Source organism: Rhineura floridana, chromosome 9 (assembly GCF_030035675.1).
Source record: "Rhineura floridana isolate rRhiFlo1 chromosome 9, rRhiFlo1.hap2, whole genome shotgun sequence".
In the NCBI taxonomy this organism is placed as follows: domain Eukaryota; kingdom Metazoa; phylum Chordata; class Lepidosauria; order Squamata; family Rhineuridae; genus Rhineura; species Rhineura floridana.
Genome location: NC_084488.1, coordinates 113416292 through 113438240, shown reverse-complemented (window position 1 = coordinate 113438240; position 21949 = coordinate 113416292). Strand labels below are relative to the sequence as shown.

The 21949-nt window shown below is 41.6% G+C and overlaps 1 protein-coding gene and 1 long non-coding RNA gene across 2 annotated transcripts in view; one reads left to right on the top strand and one right to left on the bottom strand.

The window, feature by feature from the left end:
* The window catches only part of CCDC158 (coiled-coil domain containing 158), a 67409-nt gene extending 45714 nt beyond the window's left edge, over positions 1–21695 (bottom strand). The window contains exons 1-7 of the mRNA XM_061583375.1: positions 21512–21695; positions 12746–12797; positions 10775–10811; positions 10338–10462; positions 8170–8429; positions 3900–4009; positions 1611–1938 (exon numbers count right to left, since the gene is read on the bottom strand). Coding sequence (XP_061439359.1) covers positions 1611–1938; positions 3900–4009; positions 8170–8429; positions 10338–10462; positions 10775–10811; positions 12746–12797; positions 21512–21571 — 972 coding nt within the window. The 5' untranslated portion in view covers positions 21572–21695. The remainder of the gene's footprint in view (positions 1–1610; positions 1939–3899; positions 4010–8169; positions 8430–10337; positions 10463–10774; positions 10812–12745; positions 12798–21511) is intronic.
* LOC133363829 (uncharacterized) lies at positions 7351–10856 on the top strand. Its single transcript, XR_009757778.1, has 3 exons — positions 7351–7416; positions 10327–10478; positions 10690–10856. It is a non-coding gene; the product is annotated as an uncharacterized LOC133363829 (long non-coding RNA).
* Positions 21696–21949: the final 254 nt, after the last annotated feature.

Genomic DNA, 21949 nt, shown 5'->3' with positions numbered 1-21949 from the left:
TGGCAAATGCAATTCAATATAAACAAGTGTAAAATTATGCATATTGGAGCAAAAAATCTTAATTTCACATATACGCTCATGGGGTCTGAACTGGCGGTGACCGACCAGGAGAGAGACCTCGGGGTTGTAGTGGACAGCACGATAAAAATGTCGACCCAGTGTGCGGCAGCTGTGAAAAAGGCAAATTCCATGCTAGCGATAATTAGGAAAGGTATTGAAAATAAAACAGCAGATATCATAATGCCGTTGTATAAATCTATGGTGCAGCCGCATTTGGAATACTGTGTACAGTTCTGGTCGCCTCATCTCAAAAAGGATATTATAGAGTTGGAAAAGGTTCAGAAGAGGGCAACCAGAATGATCAAGGGGATGGAGCGACTCCCTTATGAGGAAAGGTTGCAGCATTTGGGGCTTTTTAGTTTAGAGAAAAGGCGGGTCAGAGGAGACATGATAGAAGTGTATAAAATTATGCATGGCATTGAGAAAGTGGATAGAGAAAAGTTCTTCTCCCTCTCTCATAATACTAGAACTCGTGGACATTCAAAGAAGCTGAATGTTGGAAGATTCAGGACAGACAAAAGGAAGTACTTCTTTACTCAGCGCATAGTTAAACTATGGAATTTGCTCCCACAAGATGCAGTAATGGCCACCAGCTTGGACGGCTTTAAAAGAAGATTAGACAAATTCATGGAGGACAGGGCTATCAATGGCTACTAGCCATGATGGCTGTGCTCTGCCACCCTAGTCAGAGGCAGCATGCTTCTGAAAACCAGTTGCCGGAAGCCTCAGGAGGGGAGAGTGTTCTTGCACTCGGGTCCTGCTTGCGGGCTTCCCCAAGGCACCTGGTTGGCCACTGTGAGAACAGGATGCTGGACTAGATGGGCCACTGGCCTGATCCAGCAGGCTCTTCTTATGTTCTTATGTTCTTAAATAATATCTCCAGCATAAAACTGACAACAGCAGCATGTGAGCTGGTGTTGTGCTCCCACTAACTGGTTAGGACCAGGCTACTGACCTGCCACTGATTACGCCACTAGTTTCCTCACCACTCCTGAGTACACAGTGTTGGAATAGGCAAACTTGCATGTTCCCTTGTAAAAGGGAGATGTTCCCTTTAAGGGATATTTGGGGAAATATCCCATGTACCTGTTTACCATGATGTAACTTCCTAATGGGTGGGATTAGTTACCTGGCTTCCTCCTCCTTTGTCCTGGGGATTCCTGCATAATCTCCATTACTGAGCTTTTTACCTCTGGGAGAGGCCACATGGCAGATGCTCTCCTGAGAGCATCAGTATCAAAGACTAAAATGGACTAAGACTTCTACTTTTTCTTTCATCTAAGCTAGAGCCTATGTTTCCTGAACATATGAAAGGTCGTGAGTAAACATTCTTTATCTTTTTACCTAAGAAGGTTGTGTCTGCTGTTATTTGTGCCTAGGGAAAGGTGGGCTGGTTTATATTCTCACTCTGCTGCTTGCGTTTATATCTCTGCTAAGAAATAGGACCACGAAACCATTTCCTATTTCATTTTATATTTTTAAAATACCAAACACACAGCACTCTTATGTGTAAGTTCCACTCAAAATGAGCTGAAGAGCAAAACACTTACAGGGGCAACCCTCCCTTTGAGACGGCACACTTCTGTGTCTAGATCTCGTAGGACTTTACTAAAAGCGCTGGTCAGATTGCAGACGTGGAGGTTGGAGATGCTCTCATGCTCAAAGATCTTCCTTCCCGAGTTTTCTACATAGCCCAGTAGGACATTACGGAGTTCCTGGAGCACATCTTCATGGCCCTGTATCATCTTTTTCAGATGCTCCGTTTGGTTGTTGGCTTCCTTCAGCATCTCCTCCTGAAGCTGATTGGCTGTCTGCAGCTCATGAACTGTAGCCTTCAGTTTGCAGTTGACATCCTCTTGGGTTTGGGACTCCTTTCGTCTGTTTATCAGGAAACGAAGCATCCAGTACAAATTCAGGAGCCTCAGACAACTCTGCAACTGTGTTTACTTTGCAGTCTTACTGGGGGTGTAGCTTCATACTTTGAGTGCTATTCTATGTTCATATGTGGATCTAGCCTAATGAACAAAGTTAAAATCTATATTGGTTTCCCCATCCCACCCCCCATCTTTTGCTGCAGAGTAGGTTCTTTGTCTTATTCCAAGGAAGACAGTCACGGCTGTCAGGTTTAAACTGGAACAGCCATTACTGGTTACAGCAGGAAGCAAGCAAAGACAGGGAAAGAGAAACTAAACTCACAACTCAGGAAGGCCACTTTCTGTTCCTAGGTCTAGCTATATGAACCCCTTAGTGCAGCCTTTCCCAACCAGTGTGCCTCCAGATGTTGTTGGACCACAACTCCCATCAGCCTCAGCCAGCATTGCCAATGGTCAGGAAAGATGGGAGTTGTGGTCCAACAACATCTGGAGGCACACCGGTTGGGAAAGGCTGCCTTAGTGGCTCTTTTTCTCTCAGTACAGTGGGTATCAATTAAAGACTGTTCCTCTTTCCAACACTTTTGCCTCTGGGCCTGCCCAACCTTGGCTTCTGGCCCTTGGAAGGTTACCCAGAAGAGAATGTGGCCCTTGGGCTGAAAAAGGTTCCCTTCCCTGGCTTAAAGGGCAGGACAGACATAGCAGAGGGAAATTATTATATTGGTATCCCATTTACTGGCCCCAAACAGCTAACCATAATGTTACAGCATAAAATAGCACTAAAACAGTTAAACCTGTACAGGCACTAAAACGAGTCACTTTTTAAGGACAAGTAACTACAATCAAACTAACTAAAGAGCTCTCATTTCTCTATGAAGGCACTTCAAGATAAAGCAGTCTTTACATTTCCCTAAACACCAGGAGTGTACTGGCTAACCATATGCTTCCCATACAAGGGGGTCCACAACTGGGCTACTATGACTACAGAGGAGCCTCATACTCTTGTCAGCTGTGCAACAGCTTCCTGAGCAGAAGGAATATTTGAGAAACTGGAAGCAGACCATGGGGCTGCACGCACCCTGCTGCCAGGCCCTCCCTTCTGAACCATCATGTGAGTCCTGCTTTCCTCTGCTGGCCTAAAGCAAACCACCATTAAACATTATTCAGGAATGATGTTGCCCACAGTTAAGATTAAATGCAAGAGACTTACAGGAGGGAGGGCTATGACAGATGCATGGATTTGAGGGCCAGTATTGTCGCATCTACTAGGGGCAGCGTTAAAGCGCAGGGATTCCTTCTTTGTATACAAAGAACAGGCTCGGGGCTTGATGATGCCACTGCTGCAGCTACTGCCAAGGCTACTGTGTTGGGTCAAGTGGATCGAGGGCCATCTCTCTTGGCTTTGGGGGAGTTAATAGTCAAAGATGCTTCTCCATTATTTTTTGATGGCTGGTGGACACTATGTAGCACACACACTCACCCTGCTTAAGTGGGATTGGAGAAAAACAGTTTGACAATTTGAATGGAGCCATCAAAAGAGAGAGAAGTCTGATTTTTTTGCAACTGGTTGGGAAGAAAACACTTTGTTGGGGAGTGTAGGAGTTCCAAAGGAATTCTGTTTGGGGACAAATAACAGTGCTTTAAAGACTAAAAACTACCTCTCTGGGTGCTTGCCTGCTCCCTTTTGTACACAAACAGATATTATGAAAAAACACTGCCCGGCATGCCCTCCTCACAACAAGACAACTGACACTAGAACTTACTACCTGGGAAAATGAGGAAGCCACAAAACAATGCCAGCTACCTGAGTAACTGAATTGCACAGGGCACGGGGCCATCCTCAGATACTTCCTTTACTCTCAGTTAATCGTTCTAGAGCCCAGCTATAGGAAGCTGTGGTTAGGACAAATGGATAGTCTGAGGAGGCGTGGCCCTCTCCAGTCTGTGCTGTTGTGTGAGAATGCTCACCTGAGTTCAGTAACTGACTCCTTCTCCCTGACTACCTCCCGAAGGTTTGTCTGCAGCTCAATTATTGTCTGTCTTAAACTGAGTTTCTGATGCTCATGTTGCTCTGTAGTCTGCAAGAAGTGAAATAAGATCATGAAACAGTATTGAATAGTAAGGAAAAAATACAATTTGAAGGAACGGGGCAAAGCAAACATTGGTGGTCTGCTCCAGGGGAGATCTTCAGAGTTGCAGCAGTCAAATAACTGTAATTAAAACAAGCCTGGCAACAGTTTTTTTGTGATGAATAAACTAGCTCTGGCCATTCTGTTAATCTGATGAGTGAAAAAGGTATAATTTAGAAGGGGCAGATAATTCTTATTTAACAGAACAAGCCATGACAGGGAGTCCCATCTATCCCTAGCCTTCACCAACATCCACTCACTCACACACATACACATATTGCACACAAACACAGACACAGACAGTTGCAAACCTAAACCCAGATTCTCAAAGCATATCTGCAGAATAAAACCTAAACTAGCTAAATTGGACCCCTAGGAGATGCAGAAAGCCTACTTTAGTCTTAAAAACAACAGTTCCTGGGCTCCTTCAGAAGGAAGGGCGGGATATAAATTAACTTAATAATAATCTTTCCAAAGGAGCCCATTATTTTTATTTTGGTAGTGCAAAGTTTACGCCCAGTATTGATGTATATATTAAAATATTTCTATCCCACCCTATGTCAGAGCAGAATAATCCATAAAACAGCAATTTATACAATAAAATGGAACAACATAAAATCACAATCAACAATAAAATCAACTACTGGGCATATCCCACTCCAAGCCAGCCAGCCAGCATTTTCTTTCTTTCTTTCTTTCTTTCTTTCTTTCTTTCTTTCTTTCTTTCTTTCTTTCTTTCTTTCTTTCTTTCTTTCTTTCTTTCTTTCTTTCTTTCTTTCTTTCTTTCATATCCTGCCCTTCCTCCCAGAAGGAGCCTGGGGCTCCTTCAGTGCCAGCCAGGTTTTAACTTGGGACCAAAAAGAATCTATGAAAAGCTCCTCTTCTGCATCCCTGCCTAATGTATTGCTCCCAAAGGGAGAAGACGTAAGCTTATTTTCTCTCATTGTTTTCATCATAGCTCCTCTCTTCTCCTTACATCAGCTGCAAATCACTTTCAAACATCAAGAACAAATTCAAAGTTCTTGCTTTTAAAAACTCTCCACCTTCTTGTCTTCTCCCTCATTTCACATTACATCTTTCCTCCCTCTTCCTCCCCGATCCACTATGTCACCTTCCCCCACTCCTCTCTCTAGGCAAACAGGTGGAGGAGCCCCCATTCTTTATGGGCAGATTTGTACTACAGACTGAAACTGGATAAACAGTCATTCCCTATCCCTTGGGAGAACTTTGGGAAGAGCAGATCTGGAAGCAGGGCTGGGGATCTTTAACAGAGAATTCTCAGCAAACGTCAACACCCAGCATTTGTTTAGGGAAGCCACAACACAGTTCAGACAGTATAACCAATAAAGGTTGGTAGAGGAGATTGCAGGATGTGGTGAGCTGTCCTCCTGATACTGGTGTTGCTGCAGCTTACCTGGACAGTCCTGGACTGGGTGGGGCAGAATGACTGTGAGGCCAGGGCTGTATGGGCGCACCAGGGAGAGCACAGGATTGGCTCCACCATGCAACCCTGACCTTGCTGTGGCCCTGGCAAGTAAGCTGCCACGAAGCTGGGGTCGGGGGGGGGGGTCAGCTCCGCCACACCACATTGGCTGGCTCTTGTAGACTGTCTGGCTGTCTCTATTATGTCCTCTACCACTAGTCAGGGGCCTTACTAGATGTGTGATTGTTAATTCCTTGATTGCAATTATCTGCACATTAAAAAAAGGAGTAAATAGCAGCCACAGGGGAGCAGCCTTTGGATCCCGGAGAACCCTTTCCCTGTGGTCCCAATTAACACCCCCCAACCCTGAAACTGGAGACATCCCTCCTGGTGTAAATCAGAGGTGGAATTTTTGTCATGACTATAACAGTGGTGGAGAAGGGGGGGGGAAGGGTTAAACATTTCCTCCCTGCCCCCTGCAGTCCTGTTGCTGTCCTGGCTCTCTGCAGCTGCTGTTGGACCACATGGCTTGGATCCTAAGGTATGTTAATATAAACAAGTTCACAGAAGGAAAGTTTGCCATTCCCTTTCCACCCACCCAAAAGCCACCTGTGAGATCCCCACCCCACAAAACCTCTCCAGAGGGTCAGGGCTTCCTGCCCTCCAACAATGTGGAATGAGCTGGGCTGCTGGGAGAAGAAAGATCTGAGAAGCTTTCCTTCCATGAACTTCTTTATCTTAGGATCCAAGCCTGGCAGTGGGCAATTCCTCCCTCCCTCCCCCCTGCAGTTCACTTCACCCCATCCCGCGTTGTTCAGGAGAGCATTTTTGACTCTCCAGGGAAGGTTTTAGAGGGAGATATGGGTCAGTTGGAGAGGACACGAAACTGTCCTTCTGTGAACTTCCTTAAGGATCCAAAGGGTGGGACTCACCTCTTTTGCTAAATTTACAATGTTCCTTTTGGAACATTTTAATGTGTCTTATAATTATAATGGTTTGGTTTTTTTTTTTAATATAACTGTATATTTTATTGTTGCAGCCTACCTTGGGACCTTATGGTGCAGGGTGTAACAAATCATACAAATAAATAAATAAATACATTCCATTCATGCAAATAACATCATATCAGATATCAATCTCCACTATTCATTTGTCAACCCTTGACCTCTCCTCTGTAACATACCAACAACTGTGTTGTCCATCCAATTTAATAAGAAAAAAAGGGGGAGAACCCCAGAATGTCAAAAGAGGGAAATTCCAAATTATGTAGATTTTTTATTGATTTCTATAAAAGAGAATAAATTTCTTTCAAATCAAATACCCAACGCGTTTCAGCCCTACACAAGGGCTTTCATCAGGGGCTATAAACAAATAGAAAAACATCATTTTGACAGACATATACAAATTTCAATCTCTATTAAAATTTCTTATAAAAACATTCTTCATTTTGTATATTTCCAGACATTTCATATACACAAATACAGAAATAACTTTTTGTTACAGTAGCTTCTAAAGAATTTTTCTATTTTTCTATTTCTTTTTGTCTTCAATGCCCTAAATATATTAGTACAGGTTTAAAATTTTGGGTCCTACAACAAATACATGGATCATTTTCTAGTTCTCTTTTATATAAAAAAGAAATAGAATGGATTTTAAGACTCAAAACAATGACACCTAGTGGTTTAAGTGAGGAATGTTCATTTCTTCCCCTGATGTAAAGGATTCCTCAGGTCCAAAAACATTTTTTACTCACAAGTATACGACAGGTGTTCTTAATCCTATCTCTAAAGGTCAGAATAATTATTCTCCAGACAAGAAAGAAATAATAATAAAAGCTCTTACCAGTTTTAAATAATCATAAAGACATTGATGCCATTCATAGCAAAAGTGAGACAGAAGACTCTATTCAATAAAGCACTTTAACAACTCAAATGTAAGTATCTTTTAAATATTACAAATAAATGCTATACATGAATTTACCTATATTATGTACAGAAACATAAAAAGAAAAATTCTTTAGAAGCTACTGTAACAAAAAGTTATTTCTGTATTTGTGTATATGAAATGTCTGGAAATATACAAAATGAAGAATGTTTTTATAAGAAATTTTAATAGAGATTGAAATTTGTATATGTCTGTCAAAATGATGTTTTTCTATTTGTTTATAGCCCCTGATGAAAGCCCTTGTGTAGGGCTGAAACGCGTTGGGTATTTGATTTGAAAGAAATTTATTCTCTTTTATAGAAATCAATAAAAAAATCTACATAATTTGGAATTTCCCTCTTTTGACATTCTGGGGTTCTCCCCCTTTTTTTCTTATTATCAACGAATGTCCACACCTCGTATTTTTTGTCCATCCAATTTAGACTATGACCGCATACATGCCATATGCTTAAAGCACATTTAAAGCACATGACTCCCTCTCCTCTAAGAAACTAGGTGCTTAGGAATTGTAGCTCTGTGAGGGGTAAACTACAAGAGCCACAAAGTCCTTAATCTGCACACTTTATACAGGTTGCAGAATTCAGACTTTCTTGGCACAGAATGTGAGTTACCTTGGCCAACAGTTTTGATTTTCCCTTCCTCTTTAGTGCAGAGAGTACACAGCCAAGGTTGTAACATCCATTCTCTGCAGTTAAATGGCAATCAGTACACCGAGGGTCATTCTGTCAAGTCTGAAACTCACTTCACTTAGCCTCTTTTGCAGATCTCTGACTTGCTGAGAATATTCTTCCAAGATGGCCTCAATAGACTCTCTCCCTTTCCCTGGATAATTAATGGTTCTTTTCTGGCTCTCGATGTCCAATTCATATTTAGAGAACAAGATTTTGGGAGGGCTGCCACCAGCAGCAGTACCAATAGTAGAACCAGTGGGGCTCTCCATCACTGTGCTGAGCTTGGAAGATGGCACAGTTGGGCTGATGCTTGTATATGGAACAGAAACACCTAAGAAAACAACAGAGAAGTTCAGGGCAACTGAAGAAAGTGCCAAGGTAGCAGCAGTCATGTAAATGCAGTGAACACTGGCTGATCACTTGCCTCTTGCACAACCATTTACATACATGAAAAACTGAGAGGAAATAAAAGCGTAACTAAAAAAGGTAAAGGTGTCCCCGCACTTATAGTGCGAGTCGTTTCCGACTCTTAGGGTGACATCTTGCGACATTTGCTAGGCAGACCGTATATATGGGGTGGGATTGCCAGTTCCTTCCCCGGCCTTCTTTACCCCCCAGCGTATGCCGGGTACTCATTTTACCAACCATGGATGGATGGAAGGCTGAGTGGACCTCGACCCCTTTTACCGGAGATTCGACTTCCTCCTTCCGTTGGAATCGAACTCCGGCCGTGAGCAGAGCTTTCGGCTGCGTTACTGCCGCTTACCACTCTGCGCCACGCAAATTGAAGTGTTTGTCCAAACTGCAGTAAGATAAAGACTTTAATTAAACCAAGGGATAAGAAGGAATATCTGATTAAGGACTTTTATACATGCAACACTGAAGGAGTGATCTATGTAGTGCAGTGTCCTTGCCCATTATTGTATGTTGATAGGACAACACACAAAGTTAAAACTCATAGCTGTGTGCATAAAGGTTGCACTAGAACTGGTCAACTTCAAGGTCTATTAGTCAAACATTGTTTAGAACACAAACATGAAGAAAAGACTCCGAAATTGTGGTGTGTAGATGCTATTGGAGATCGCTGATTCATGAGGTCACCATAAGTCGTAATCGACTTGAAGTCATATGACAACAACAAGAGCATACAAAGGCTTTAGGAAAAGAACTATACAAACAGTTAAAGAAAAGGGTGCATTGGGGCCACTGATTAGGAACATTGTTGTCTAATGGGCTTAATGAGGGTATCAAGTGGATGATAGCTTTTTAAGTGATAGGAAATTCAGTCTTACCTTAAGACTATCTTAACTTTCTTTGTTGTTGTGTTTTATGTAAATCTTTTGTATTGTATATTTTTATTGGGTGTAAATATTTATAATAATGTTTTAGCTGTTAGTGTAATATATTGTTATGTAGAATATTAAGTGTTGGCAGGATGCAGTTTTAAAGAGTTATTCGGGTGTATGCAACTGTTTAAGCAGGATGCTTGTCATATTAGGCTTCTGAGTATATATCACTTGACTGTCTTACTGGGTCAGGAGTGTAATTTCTTTGAATGGTATAAAAATCCAACCTTTTGAGCAGGGACCTAGAGTGGGGTAGTCAATGTGGTGCTCTCCAGATGTTAAGCTAGAATACCCATCAGCCCCAGTCAAAATGGAGAATAGTCAGAGGTGATAGAAGTTGTAGTCCAACAGTATCTGGAGGGCACCATGTTGGTTATCTCTGATCTAGAGGATCAATTTGTTTCCATATGTAGGTATTTATTGCCTGAAGAAAGAATCCTTTGGAGTGAGTAATGTATTTGACGGTATAAGTGAGTTTTGCTCTTTTAATATATAGATGTAAATCTTTCATTAAACTGATCTACACTTTTCTGTACTGGTTTAGCCAATGCTATTTGTCTGACGATTAAGAGTGGCAGTCTCCAACTAACCTGTTCCATCAGTGCAAGGACCTCCGCTTCCATGTTGGAACTTCACCCCTCCCCCTAAATCTGTTCGGGGGTGTGTGTTCTCAAACCATCCAGAGCAGATTGGAGGAGAATGTGGGGGGCACATGAGGAGAAGAGGGGGGACGTTCTGTTGCACAAGCAGGAATTTTTGTGCTGATGGACCAAGTTAATATTTTCTTCTATCTTTTGGATGGAACTAGCTGCTTTGAAAATACCTTGTGGCCTCCATAGAAAATGCTGCAAGGCATTCTCCATTTTTCATGCACACATACAGGCTGCACCTACTTGAACTTGCCAAGAGGTTGCAAGGAGAGGAAGCCCCTTCTCGACGCGTGATGGATTCCACTGAGAACTTGGTTGCTTCTTCTTGGAGTTTCAAGGTCTCTTGGGTTTGCCTTTGCAGCGCTTCCCTGTGGAATCATATGGGTGAATATGAATGGAAACTATATTACATCATCAATTACTTCAGTCCCATAATGTAGCGTAATATTTTTATTCAGGTCACATTCCTCAGGGTACAGTGACAGTGGAAAGTATTCACACTTTAACGCACGGATATAATATATCAGAAGTTTCTGATCTTAACAGAAATGTTAGTGTTCAATAACAGATAAATACTTTATTACTATATTCCCAGGCAAAAGTATTATTGTGGACATTTCTGGGCTCAAACTGTCAACTGCAGATTATTGAAACATCTGTAATAGCATAAAAGGTACTACCTTAGCTCTTTAATATTCTTGCTCATTTTTGCAATGCCTGCAAACAATTACAATAACTTTTATTACTGCATAAGAAATCAATTTCATAAAATCACTGTGAGAAAATATAAAATAAACCCAAGAGTATTACAAGTATACATGGGTTAAACATTTATTTTGGAATCCATGCTTCTTAAATGTTAGGTATTTTAACAAACAGATTATGTAGCTTTTAAATGATTATGCTTTTGTTCTTTTCAAAATTCAAAACAAACAAAAGCTTTAAATATGCACCTTTCATCAGGAAACTACTTAATTCAAATTTATTTTCAATAAGGATGAATGCCTTGCCTTACACTCTATAGCAGAGGGGAGCAACCTGTGATTCTGGGGTGACCTTTTATGCGACCTCCATACCTCATGAAACTGCTTCCTTCCTGTTCATTTCATTCTTATTTTTCCTGACTTTTTCAAGTGTTTCCTCACCTTTCCTATGCAGTTTCAAAACAACTGGAAAAATATTTTATTTGATAAAAATAATACTGGATAAAAATGAAAGTTTTTCCTAGTTGTATGGTTGGGGGTAAGAAGTATATTTATTTGAAACCAACCCCATCACATCCAGTACTTCTGAGAGGATCTGCATTGGATTTGGTAATTCTAATCTGAGGTAGCCATGATGAAAATTGAAGCAGGGTGGTCTATATTCTGGATTAGTTAATCCAGAACATGTTTTACTCTGGCTCCACCCATCATTAGCTCTGGCTCCTCCCATGGCTTCCATGATGCCCTAGACAGATGACCTACATAAAGTATATGGCCCTTGACAGGAAGACAAGAAGTGGCTTTATACTAAGGGATGGAAAAATCTGTCAATTTCAGTTGTCTCAATCTCTCATTTTTCCAATATTAAATTCAGTTCTCCACATTTCTGTAGCAATTTGCTAATTTTTTAATTTAAAAAATCCTCATGAAAATTCTCCAGCATTTAGTGTAAATTTCTCCTAATAAACATATTTTATTGGCAATTTTGACTAATGTACACATTTTTGCAAGCAATTTCTTGTCATATAATGCATCTTTGTATGCTATTTTCACTTATATATTCATTTTTATGCTTGCTTTCCCCTAACATATGCTTTTTTGTAAACATTGGTTTGTTAGCAAACTGCATCACAAAATTTGAATAAGTGTGAATTTTGAACGATGGCTGTGTTTCGGTTCACATATTGTTTTGGAAAGGGTAAGTTTGATTTATTTGGCTTGAAATGAGAACTGAATTGAATTTCTCACCCATCCCTAATACTAAATCAGACCCTTGGCCCATCTAGCTTATTTATTTATTATTTGATTTATATCCCTTCCTCCCAGCAGGAGCCCAGGGTGGCTTTTGTGTGTAGCTCAGTATTGTCTACACACAAAAGTGACTGGCAGAGGCTTGTCATGGTTTTAGACAGCTCAACCAGAAGATGCCACATGGCAAGGATTGTACCATCATAGTTAAGAACACAAGAAGGACCCTGCTGAATCAGACCAAAGGCCTAACTAGTCCAACATTCCATTTCCTGTAATGACCAACTGTGTTAGGCTGCAATCCTAAACATACTTCCTTGGGAGTAAACCCCACTGAACTCAGTGGGGCTTACTTCCAAGCGGACATGTACAGGATTGCACCATTAGGATCACAGCAAGAATACCAGAGAATCTTCTGCAGCTTAAATATATCTGCGGGACTAATATGTTTACTACGGCAAAAAGAATTGTCTTCACATTAGCTTGTATCTTCTTGTGACTATCACCACATCTTCTACATCAACATGTCTATTCTGTAGATTTTTTAAAAAATTGATACACATCTCAGTGTCCTGCCCTACAGTCCCTATGTCTTCTCTCCATTTTCTCAGGCCAGTTCAAATATATACCTCCTCTCCCTTACTCAGCCAGTATTGGATAACAACAATAAAAATCAAATCTACTGCCAAATATTTATACCTTGAAAGGTGTTTATCTTCTTCAAGAACCGGAAAAGGATTTCACGACAAACCTAAAACAATATAAACCTTCTCAGCAGTCAAAAGACCTAAAGGTAGCACGCACTTTTAGAAGGCAGAACCTTTAGAAAACAAGACAGAAAGTTTCACATTTTCAGGGTACAGTTTCCATTTTTAATGTTAAAAAAAAAACAACTCTGAGCATCAATTCACTCACCTCTCTGTTTATGCAGATGTGACCATGGTTAATCAGCCGGGGGCGGGGAGAGAGGGACAGAAGAGCCATGCAGCCTGGGATTCAAGCTCAAAGGTGGCCTCCAATTTAGACACTTGTTAATTTATTTTGTATTTGATAAGTTTCACAACTTGTTTTTATGTGCATTGGCCCCAAATAGGACATTCTCTCTCATTTTAGAGCTGCAGATTTAAGTAAAGAATGGATGTAATTTGCCAAGCTACATTTTTATTGTTTAACTGATGTGGATTTTTTTATACTAAGGGGTTTAAAATGTTTCTAAATATTAATAAAAACATATCAATTTTGATGGGACAAAATTTGATGTGATGAGCATGTCATCTCAAATCAGATTATACACTTGTGTGTCAACATTATTATTATTATTATTATAGATCTAGATGGGACATAAGAGGATGCAGGCTGAAGCCAGATGCATTCAACTGCTTTACTACTTCTGGTCAGATCACCAGTCATCACATCATGTTCAGTATGCCGAATGACCTTCAGCAAATTGCAGTTGCTTGGCTGGCCCACCAAATCAGTGCACAAGCAAATTGTGCAACAAACACATACAGGTGACAAGCAGAGGACATGAGTTGTAGGAGTCTGCTTCCCAGGTAGATGAGAGGGTCACAGCGGTTGTAGCCAGTGTTGGCCCTTGCACTAGCTGAAATGCTTCCATTTGTGCAAGGCAGGGCACCTTATTTTCTCTCCTACCCAATGCAGCCTCCCATGTCCTCCAAAAGCTCCCCCTAAGGCTTGGAAGACCCTCTGGAATAGTATGGGTTTATGGGATCCACTTTGTTTTTTACTAGAATCCCGAGATCCACCAACCAGAGTCAGGTACAAAGATACACATTTTGAACTATAGAATTCTGAGCCCAGGAATTTGTACCTGAGTACAGGAACTGAACTGAGTTCAGAGTCCTTCCACACAAAAACCTATACCTGGTTACTCCTACTCTCACTGCCCCCAGCTTTCTTCATTGCAAGAGTGTATGTGTGGGGAGGGTTAATGTCCGGGGGTAGAATTTTCTGAAAACCTCATTGTTGAGCTTATCCGCATGACTTTCTCTAATTCCCCTCTTGCTCTTTGATCTCAACAAAAAAATGTTTTACCAGTCCTGCTAAAAACATGAATGCTCACACATTATATGCATTATTATACATATATTATTATATGCATACAGTATACACTCCAAGTTTCATAAAGTAACTAGCACATAAAACATACATATAACAATGCATATAATTGTATAAAATACTTACATATTACTAATAAAATTCTGCAGCAAAAATATAGGCTTGGATCCAAACTAGTGCTGAGTCTCCGTTGCCATTAGTGTAAGGATTTATGCTTGCACAACGGAACTTTCCCCCCTCTTTCCCCGTGCACCCCCTATATCTGTTCTGGGTTTCCTCTCAACCCTCCAGAGATTGGGGGAGGGCACAGGGCACACATGGGGGGTGGAGAGGGAGAAGAAGTGCCATTGCACAAGCAGAAATCCTTATGCTACCAGAAGGGGGAGCAATGGATACCACCTCATCACAAGGGTCTCGACTTATGCATTATACAGACAATATATATATATATATTTGCCTATAATTTTGTGTATAATTAGTTGGAGCACGTTAACTAATTATTAACTAATTATTATTAACAAATTGTTAACTAATTAGTAAGCCAGTTAAGGGGAGATAAGAGTTGGAGGAATCCACTCCCTTCTCCTGCCTTACGACAATGGAACCAATTACCTAGAGAGGTAGTGGGCTCTCCGGCACTGGAGACATTCAAGAGGCAGCTGGACAGCCATCTGTCGGGAATGCTTTGATCTGGATTCCTGCATTGCGCAGGGGGTTGGACTCGATGGCCTTATAGGCCCCTTCCAACTCTACTATTCTATGATTCTATGCCTGCTTGTTTTGTTGTTAAAGTAAGACTCTCAATCCCAATCATGTGAGAACAATGTATCAGTTACTACCAGGCCCACAGGCTGGCTCCGAGGTCTAGTTGTAACTGAGGAGATAAAACTGTGCCTAAATAGTATTATTTCAGACTACAGGGACAGGCCTGCATTGTTGAATGCTCCTCTGTACCAAAATTTTAAAAATTAAAAAGCCCTTCCTGCAGAAACGTAGCATGTCAGGAAGAAAGAAAGGCCAGAACTTTCCTCTGTGACAGATAGGCTTCTATGCACGGAATAAATGCTCAATAATTAAAGTGGTAGAGGCCAAACACTGAATTACCCCCTCACTGAGGCCTGGATTGACCCTAGAATTTCATACAGGTTTTTGTACCTCTGTGGATTAAGGTGGCCATGTGTCCTACTTTACAGAGGACAGTCCTCTGTTTGCCGGTGTCCTCTGTTTGAGGGCTGTTCAATCCAAGTTGGTTTACGGACAAGGAACTATAAAAAAAGGAGAGCAGAGGACTTGAAGATGCTCATCAACAGTTAGCAGTGCCTTCTCTGCAGCTGAAACATGTGCACAAGCCACCTGGTGCCTTTTTCTCTTTGGTAAGATGTACTGTATTTCTATTTAAATTATAGCAATTATTTCTAAATTTGTGTTTATACATATATATTAACATATGCAAATTGGTCTCCTCTTTTATCTTCTTTTCTGGTGATGAAAATCCCCCTTTTCTGGCAATGCAATACCAGCTACCCTACCACGGATCCAATGAAATGCACCTGTGCACAGTTCCAAAAAACCCACCATGATTTCTCACTCAGGTAATCTTCTCCCTATCCCATGGAATTCAGAACTCCCAACATAAGAAACAACATCATACCAAGCCTTTGAATGGTGCATTTCAACAGTACTCAAGCACTCCCAACTCATTAGCTCAACAGAAGTATTGTCTTCTAATAGAGGGGAAGAGGGGAATGCTGAAATGATAGCGGTTTGCCAAAGGCCACTTTTGATCAGTTCTTGGCTGAGATAGGAATAGAACTAGGGACTTTCCAGTTCACAGACACAGGTACACACCATTCATTTAAAGCACATGACTTCCCCCAGAGAATCCTGAAAGTTGTAGTTTATCCCTCACGTAGCTACAATTCCTAGCACCCTTAACAAACTACAGTTCCCAGGATTCTTTGAGGGAAGTTGCATTTTTTCAATGTGCTTTAAATGTATGTTGTGAGTTCTCAATGTGCTTTAAATGTATGCAGCCATAACCATTATGCAACATCAGGCATTTATGGTGTAGTGCAGGGGAGCACAACTCAAATCGCTTAGACGGAGGATGGCAGGAACTAATTGAGCCCAGGACCTTCTGGGCTGTGCCTTTCCTACTGCTTTAACTCTAATAACAACTCATAGCACTTCCAGGAATTCAGAATGAGTGGGTGGATCCAACAGGCTAGAAAGAGTACCTCCCTGCCCCCAATACACTTCTAATCAGGGGAGATAAGCAGCAAAGTAGGTGAAGGGATGCACACATTATCCCATCTTCACTCTTTTGATGGGCTTTTGATGTTCCACCAAAGATGTGAGAAAGGGCTACAAACAATGGTAATGTGGAATTTGCACAGGGGGCAAGAAATAGGCAGAGAGGTAGGCCACCTGGTGTGCTGGACTCAGGTGGTGCTATGGGGTCAAAAGCTTTTGAAAATAATACAATTCTCTTATATTCTATGGAGCCTGGATGTTCTGGACAATGATAGTTAATTAAAAATAAGGGATGCTTTAGAAAAAAGATGTCAAGCAACTTTCATTGATGAAAACAGAATGCTAAGATCTTGCCCTTGCAACATCCGAAAAGCGTATTAGGGAACATTCCCAAACATAAGATCTCCTCCCATCAGCTTCCATCACGGAGAAAGGAGGCTTTGATGATTCTCTAAATTTCACAATCCAGACAATATTAGGAAAATGATTTTGGCTACATTGTAGACATTTAACATTTTTATATCAAAAAATCATATTTTTGTGTCTGCGCATCCACAAATGAATGGCAAATGATCTTGAAGAATTTACTAAGCCAGGGAGAGCTTTGACGTTCTGGAACAAAATGAACATTTATTAGTCTAGGTACCTTATGTTTTTATAAAGAAAGAATATAAATCTTCAAGTATATACATCAGTCTTGTATTTAACCACTCACCTGGTTGCCACTGGCAACCAAGAATTCCATGCCAGCAAGTGTGTAGAATTCTCTCCAAGAAGGGCTGACAAAAGGAAGGGAGAGTGCTCTGTTTCACCTTCACCAACCTGCTCAACTTCCTCACTGGTTGTGGAGGAAGCCAAGTGGCCTGGTGAAGAAGAAAATGCATGTCCTGTCCATTCTTTGCCCATCTATTGTGGTTCCAGCCAGCAAATGATCTTACCAGCCTGCTTTGGAGGCCGCTTCAGAAAAGCTGACAACTGAGCTCAATACCAGGGGCTACTTGAAGGAAAATAGGAGCACTGAAAGTATTTCTGCATAGTACCAAGATCACTCTGTGCCATGTGTGAGGAACCTTTGGTCCTCCAGATGTTGTTGAACTGCAAGTCCCATCAGCCACAGTAACCATGGCCAATGCTAAGGATGATGGGAGTTGAAGTTCAGCAGCATCTGGAGGGCCCAATGTTTCCCACACCAGCTCCATGCTGTGTCAAAAACATCATTCTTTCATTCATTCATTAATGTGGTAGTGTAGAGGACTGTAAGATGTTTGGGGTCGCCCTTTCTTGATTCTCATTCAAAGTGCAACACATAAGGCCAATGTGTAAGAAAAAAAGTGAAAGGACGCTGGCTGAAAATGGTGAATAAGCAGAGAGTGGTAAAAGCGGACTACTCTGGATTTGGGAGGGAAGAAGGAACCAGTTAATACTGGATTATAAAACAAGCTGCTGTGTTCGTGACATATTGTGTGGCTGCTGCTAAGAGGACAGACAGTTCCAGGTCTTGGACCCTGAGGGAAATACTAGATTTAAGAACTCAGTAATCTGGCACTATAATCCACTAGCAGTTTATCAACACTTCCAATCCTCAGGCTCTTGGCTAGGCCTGTAAGCTTTGGGTCCTGGGAGGAAGGGGTGAAATTGTCAATGATTCATACCTGTTATATTGTAACTCTCAGAGACACTAAATAGTTCAGCAACAGGAAAGTAAAGCCAAAACCTGAATAGGTCTCCCTGGCAAACCAGAGCTCTAAGGAGGACAGCTCCCTTGCCCCCCCCTCTCTATTTCAAGCCCCATCTCTCTCCCCTTAAATACTTTCCCTGTTCATATGAAAACATGTGTCTGTATGCGCTGAAAGCCTCATCTGTCCGATTGAACACTCTGCCAGGCCTGAGTGAGTGAAAGATCAAGCTGTCAGATTTTTAAAAAAACCACCTTAAAAATAAGTATTCTGTGATTGTGATGATCATTTGACTACCCATTGGACTGAGAGGTTCCAAATCTCCCTTAAAATCACAAGGCTGATAGAGCTATAGGGCGGGAGAGAGGAGGGGTAGCTGGGCCCTAGGCCTACATAGCAATGCCAGGTTCCTACAGGCCCAAGGCACGTCCCACCTGCTATGGATTGTCCTCTTCCCACTCCCCTCCGGTGCCTCACCTGAAAAGGATCCAACAGGGGGAGGAAGTAGAGTGACACCTGGGCAGGTGGTCTAGGGAACCACAGCAGCTCCTGCTGGTGGGAGGTGGTACTGCAGAGGGTTCCCTCAGGCCCAGGCCCAGCCCAGGCCTTGCATGTAACACATCCTTGAGGCCTAGTGAGGACACGAGCGTTTCAGAAGGAAACAGGGGCATGGTTATGTACTTGTAGCATCCCTATTCCCACATCAGAGGCCACTGCCTGAGTATTCGCACTCAAAAACACCCACAACCACTGCTCTCATTGCGAAAAGCTTTTCTCTGTCTGTTAGGGTACTCAGGTGTCCAGCTTTACAGAGGACAGTTCACCACGTGAAGGGTTCCCATGGTGAGAGGGTTGCCTGGTCCAAGTCCATTTTAAACATCAAGAACCCTCAGAGGCAGAGCAATGGGGGCCTTGAAGTTGTTGAAGAGTCATCATCTGGACAGCAAACTGAGCAGGCACACAGGTGACCCGGTTGCAGTCTTCCACACCATGGTGAGATTACTGTATTTCTCTTTGAATTAGAGCAATTATTTCTAAATGTACACATTTGCAGGTGCATATTTCATGACAAGCTGAATAAGTGGCTACTTATTCAGTCTTATAAGTCTATTACATTGTGTTAATGTAATCCCAAACAGGCCATCCAGCGTTAGTTAGGAGGGTGCGTTAGTAAACTGACCATAACAGCACCTTAAGAATGTGTAAGAGGATTTTGATATTATATTCCCAAAATAGATCTGGTTGCACTTGCATTTGTTATTGAACAGGCATGGATCAAAGGCTGGGCTATTCTCCAGTTTGAATCTCACTTTTGCCATGAAATTATGAAGTGGCCTTAGCTAAACCACTCAGCTTCAGCACCCCGTGGCACCCCCAATAGAATGGTAATACTGGTCTACTTTGTAGGATTGTTGTTAAGGCAATACAAGACATTATTTATTGTAATACAGTCTTTGGATTCCCTCATTGGTTGTAGTCGTCTCTCACCAGGGAGGCTTATTTCAAAGGATGGCCAGCTATATATGTGAATAGTTTTTTAAATAACATCTGATGGGATTATAACTTCTACTGGGAATGTTTTAATCATGCCTTTTAATGGATTATTCTTATGTTTTTAATGTTACTGTTCATTTGTCTGTTTATTTGTATGCCATTTTTCCACAAAGCTGTGCACTTGTCAGATGAACAACTATAAATGTAACCTTTCAAAAAACATATTTGATGCAGTTACAAATAATTACAAATAAGCCTAATATCAGTAACTAAATACATCATAAAAACCAATCTATACAACATTGGATAAAACAATACAAACAAACTAACCTAATTTAACATCTTAAAACTAAACAGAAGAGAGAATAAAAAATAACAAAGAAAATAGTAGGATACAAGGCTGGAAAAAAATACCATTCCAAAAAACGGATTCCACAAAGTTTCACTATAATTAACCTATACAGTCGCTTCTGATGTAACCCCTGGCTGTTATTTTTAATTAAAGTGTCATATAGAAATCTTTAAAACAAACAAATCCATAGCCTGACCACTGTTGTCCATGCACTGGTAACCTCCAGGCTGGATTATTGTAATGCGCTCTGTATGGGGCTGCCCTAGAGGTTGAGCCAGAAGCTGCAGCTGGTGCAAAATGCGGTGGTGCGACTGCTCACTGGAGCAGGGTATTGCCAACATGTCACCCCGCTGCTGAAAGAATTGCACTGGCTGCCCATTAGCTACTGGGCCAAGTTCAAGGTTCTAGTTTTGGTGTACAAAGCCCTATGCAGCTTGGGACCAGGATACTTGAAAGATCGTCATACCCCTTATATACCCAGTTAGCCGCTGTGCTCTGCAAGTGAGGGCCTCCTGCAGATACCATCTTATAGGACGTCTGTTCTGCACAACATAGGGAGTGGACCTTTAGTGTTGTGGCACCAACACTTTGGAATTCCCTCCCCTAAATATTAGACAGGCGCCATCTCTGTTATCTTTTTGGCACCTGTTGAAGACCTTCCTCTTTCAACAAGCATTCTAAGTAGAGTCCTTATCTCAGTCTGTATTTGTGCTGGAATTGTTTTTAAGATGTTTTTAAAGATGTTTTGTTTTAATATGTTTTAAGTCTTTTAAGCCATCTGTCTGGAATGCTTTGATTTGGATTCCTGCATTGAGCAGGGGGTTGGACTTGATGGCCTTATAGGCCCCTTCCAACTCTACTATTCTATGATTCTATGAAGCTGTCCCTAAGCTTCATTAGGAAAGCTTAGCTACATAAGGGCAGGCACCTGGAGAATGAATTTGCTACTGTTGTATCCCATATAATGGATTAAATGACAGCTCATTGAAGGGGAAACACTTAGGCTTGTCCGTGGCCTTGAAAAAAACCATGAAATTGGTTTGAGAAGATTGCAGTTAATTTAAATAAGGAAGAGAGATAGCTCTCTACCTTTAGTATTATGTGATATGTACAGTCTACCTTTAGCTTATGAAACCATTTTTTTTAATTTTAGCACCATGATGATCCCTAACCATGTGTATTATATAGATACCTGCCTGCAGTGTTGTTGCTCTTGTTGCAGTGTTTGTGATAATGTGCAGATGTTGGGTACATTAAGTGCTCAAACTGAAGGTTTTTAGATTGTCCCAGAAAAACAATCCATGTCCACAATAAAAATCCACCCAGACTTTAAATTTGATAGAGGCATCCACTGCTGTTAAATTCTGATACACAATGAGAGGAGAAAAAGAGTCTGCACACTATCAGTCATGAGAAAGGACAAATGTTATCACTCCCAAGCTCCCCAAAGCCACTGTGTGAGAATCCATGTAGAAAAAGCTAGGAGAGAGAAAATTCTTCCATGTAGCAACGTGCTGCAGTGTCTGGCAAGAGATAACGTTAAAATTCAGAGCAGGAAAGAAATTCCCAAACAACAACACAAAGCTCCATCCTGGGACACATTGTACCTACCTGTGACAGAGACTCCTGAGGGGTTTGTGCCTTGTAGCCTTTGGCAAAGTATGAAAACATTTGCTAGGCCAGTGGCTGTGGTGATCTCCCCTGCGTGATGATGACCTTGCTCTGCCTGCACAAGGGGAGAAGGGACGATATTGTTTCTCCCTGAGGGGTGCCCTATAGTTCATGCTTCCCTCTTTTCTTTGCACACGGCACTGGCAACAGTTGAACGCCAAAGAGAACTCCTGAGATGCAGAACCGTTGAGTCAGCGGACGCACCGGCCCTCCCTTTGGCTGGTGGTGTATGGTGTAACCTGGGCAACAAACTCCACCTCTGATAGTAGCTGTGTGCATGTGGGAACAAATGAATGCCACTTCTGGTGTCTGGTTTCTCCAGAAGATTGCTTTGTTCAAGCATCTCAGTAATTGCTGTTAAAGGAAATTCAATACTGT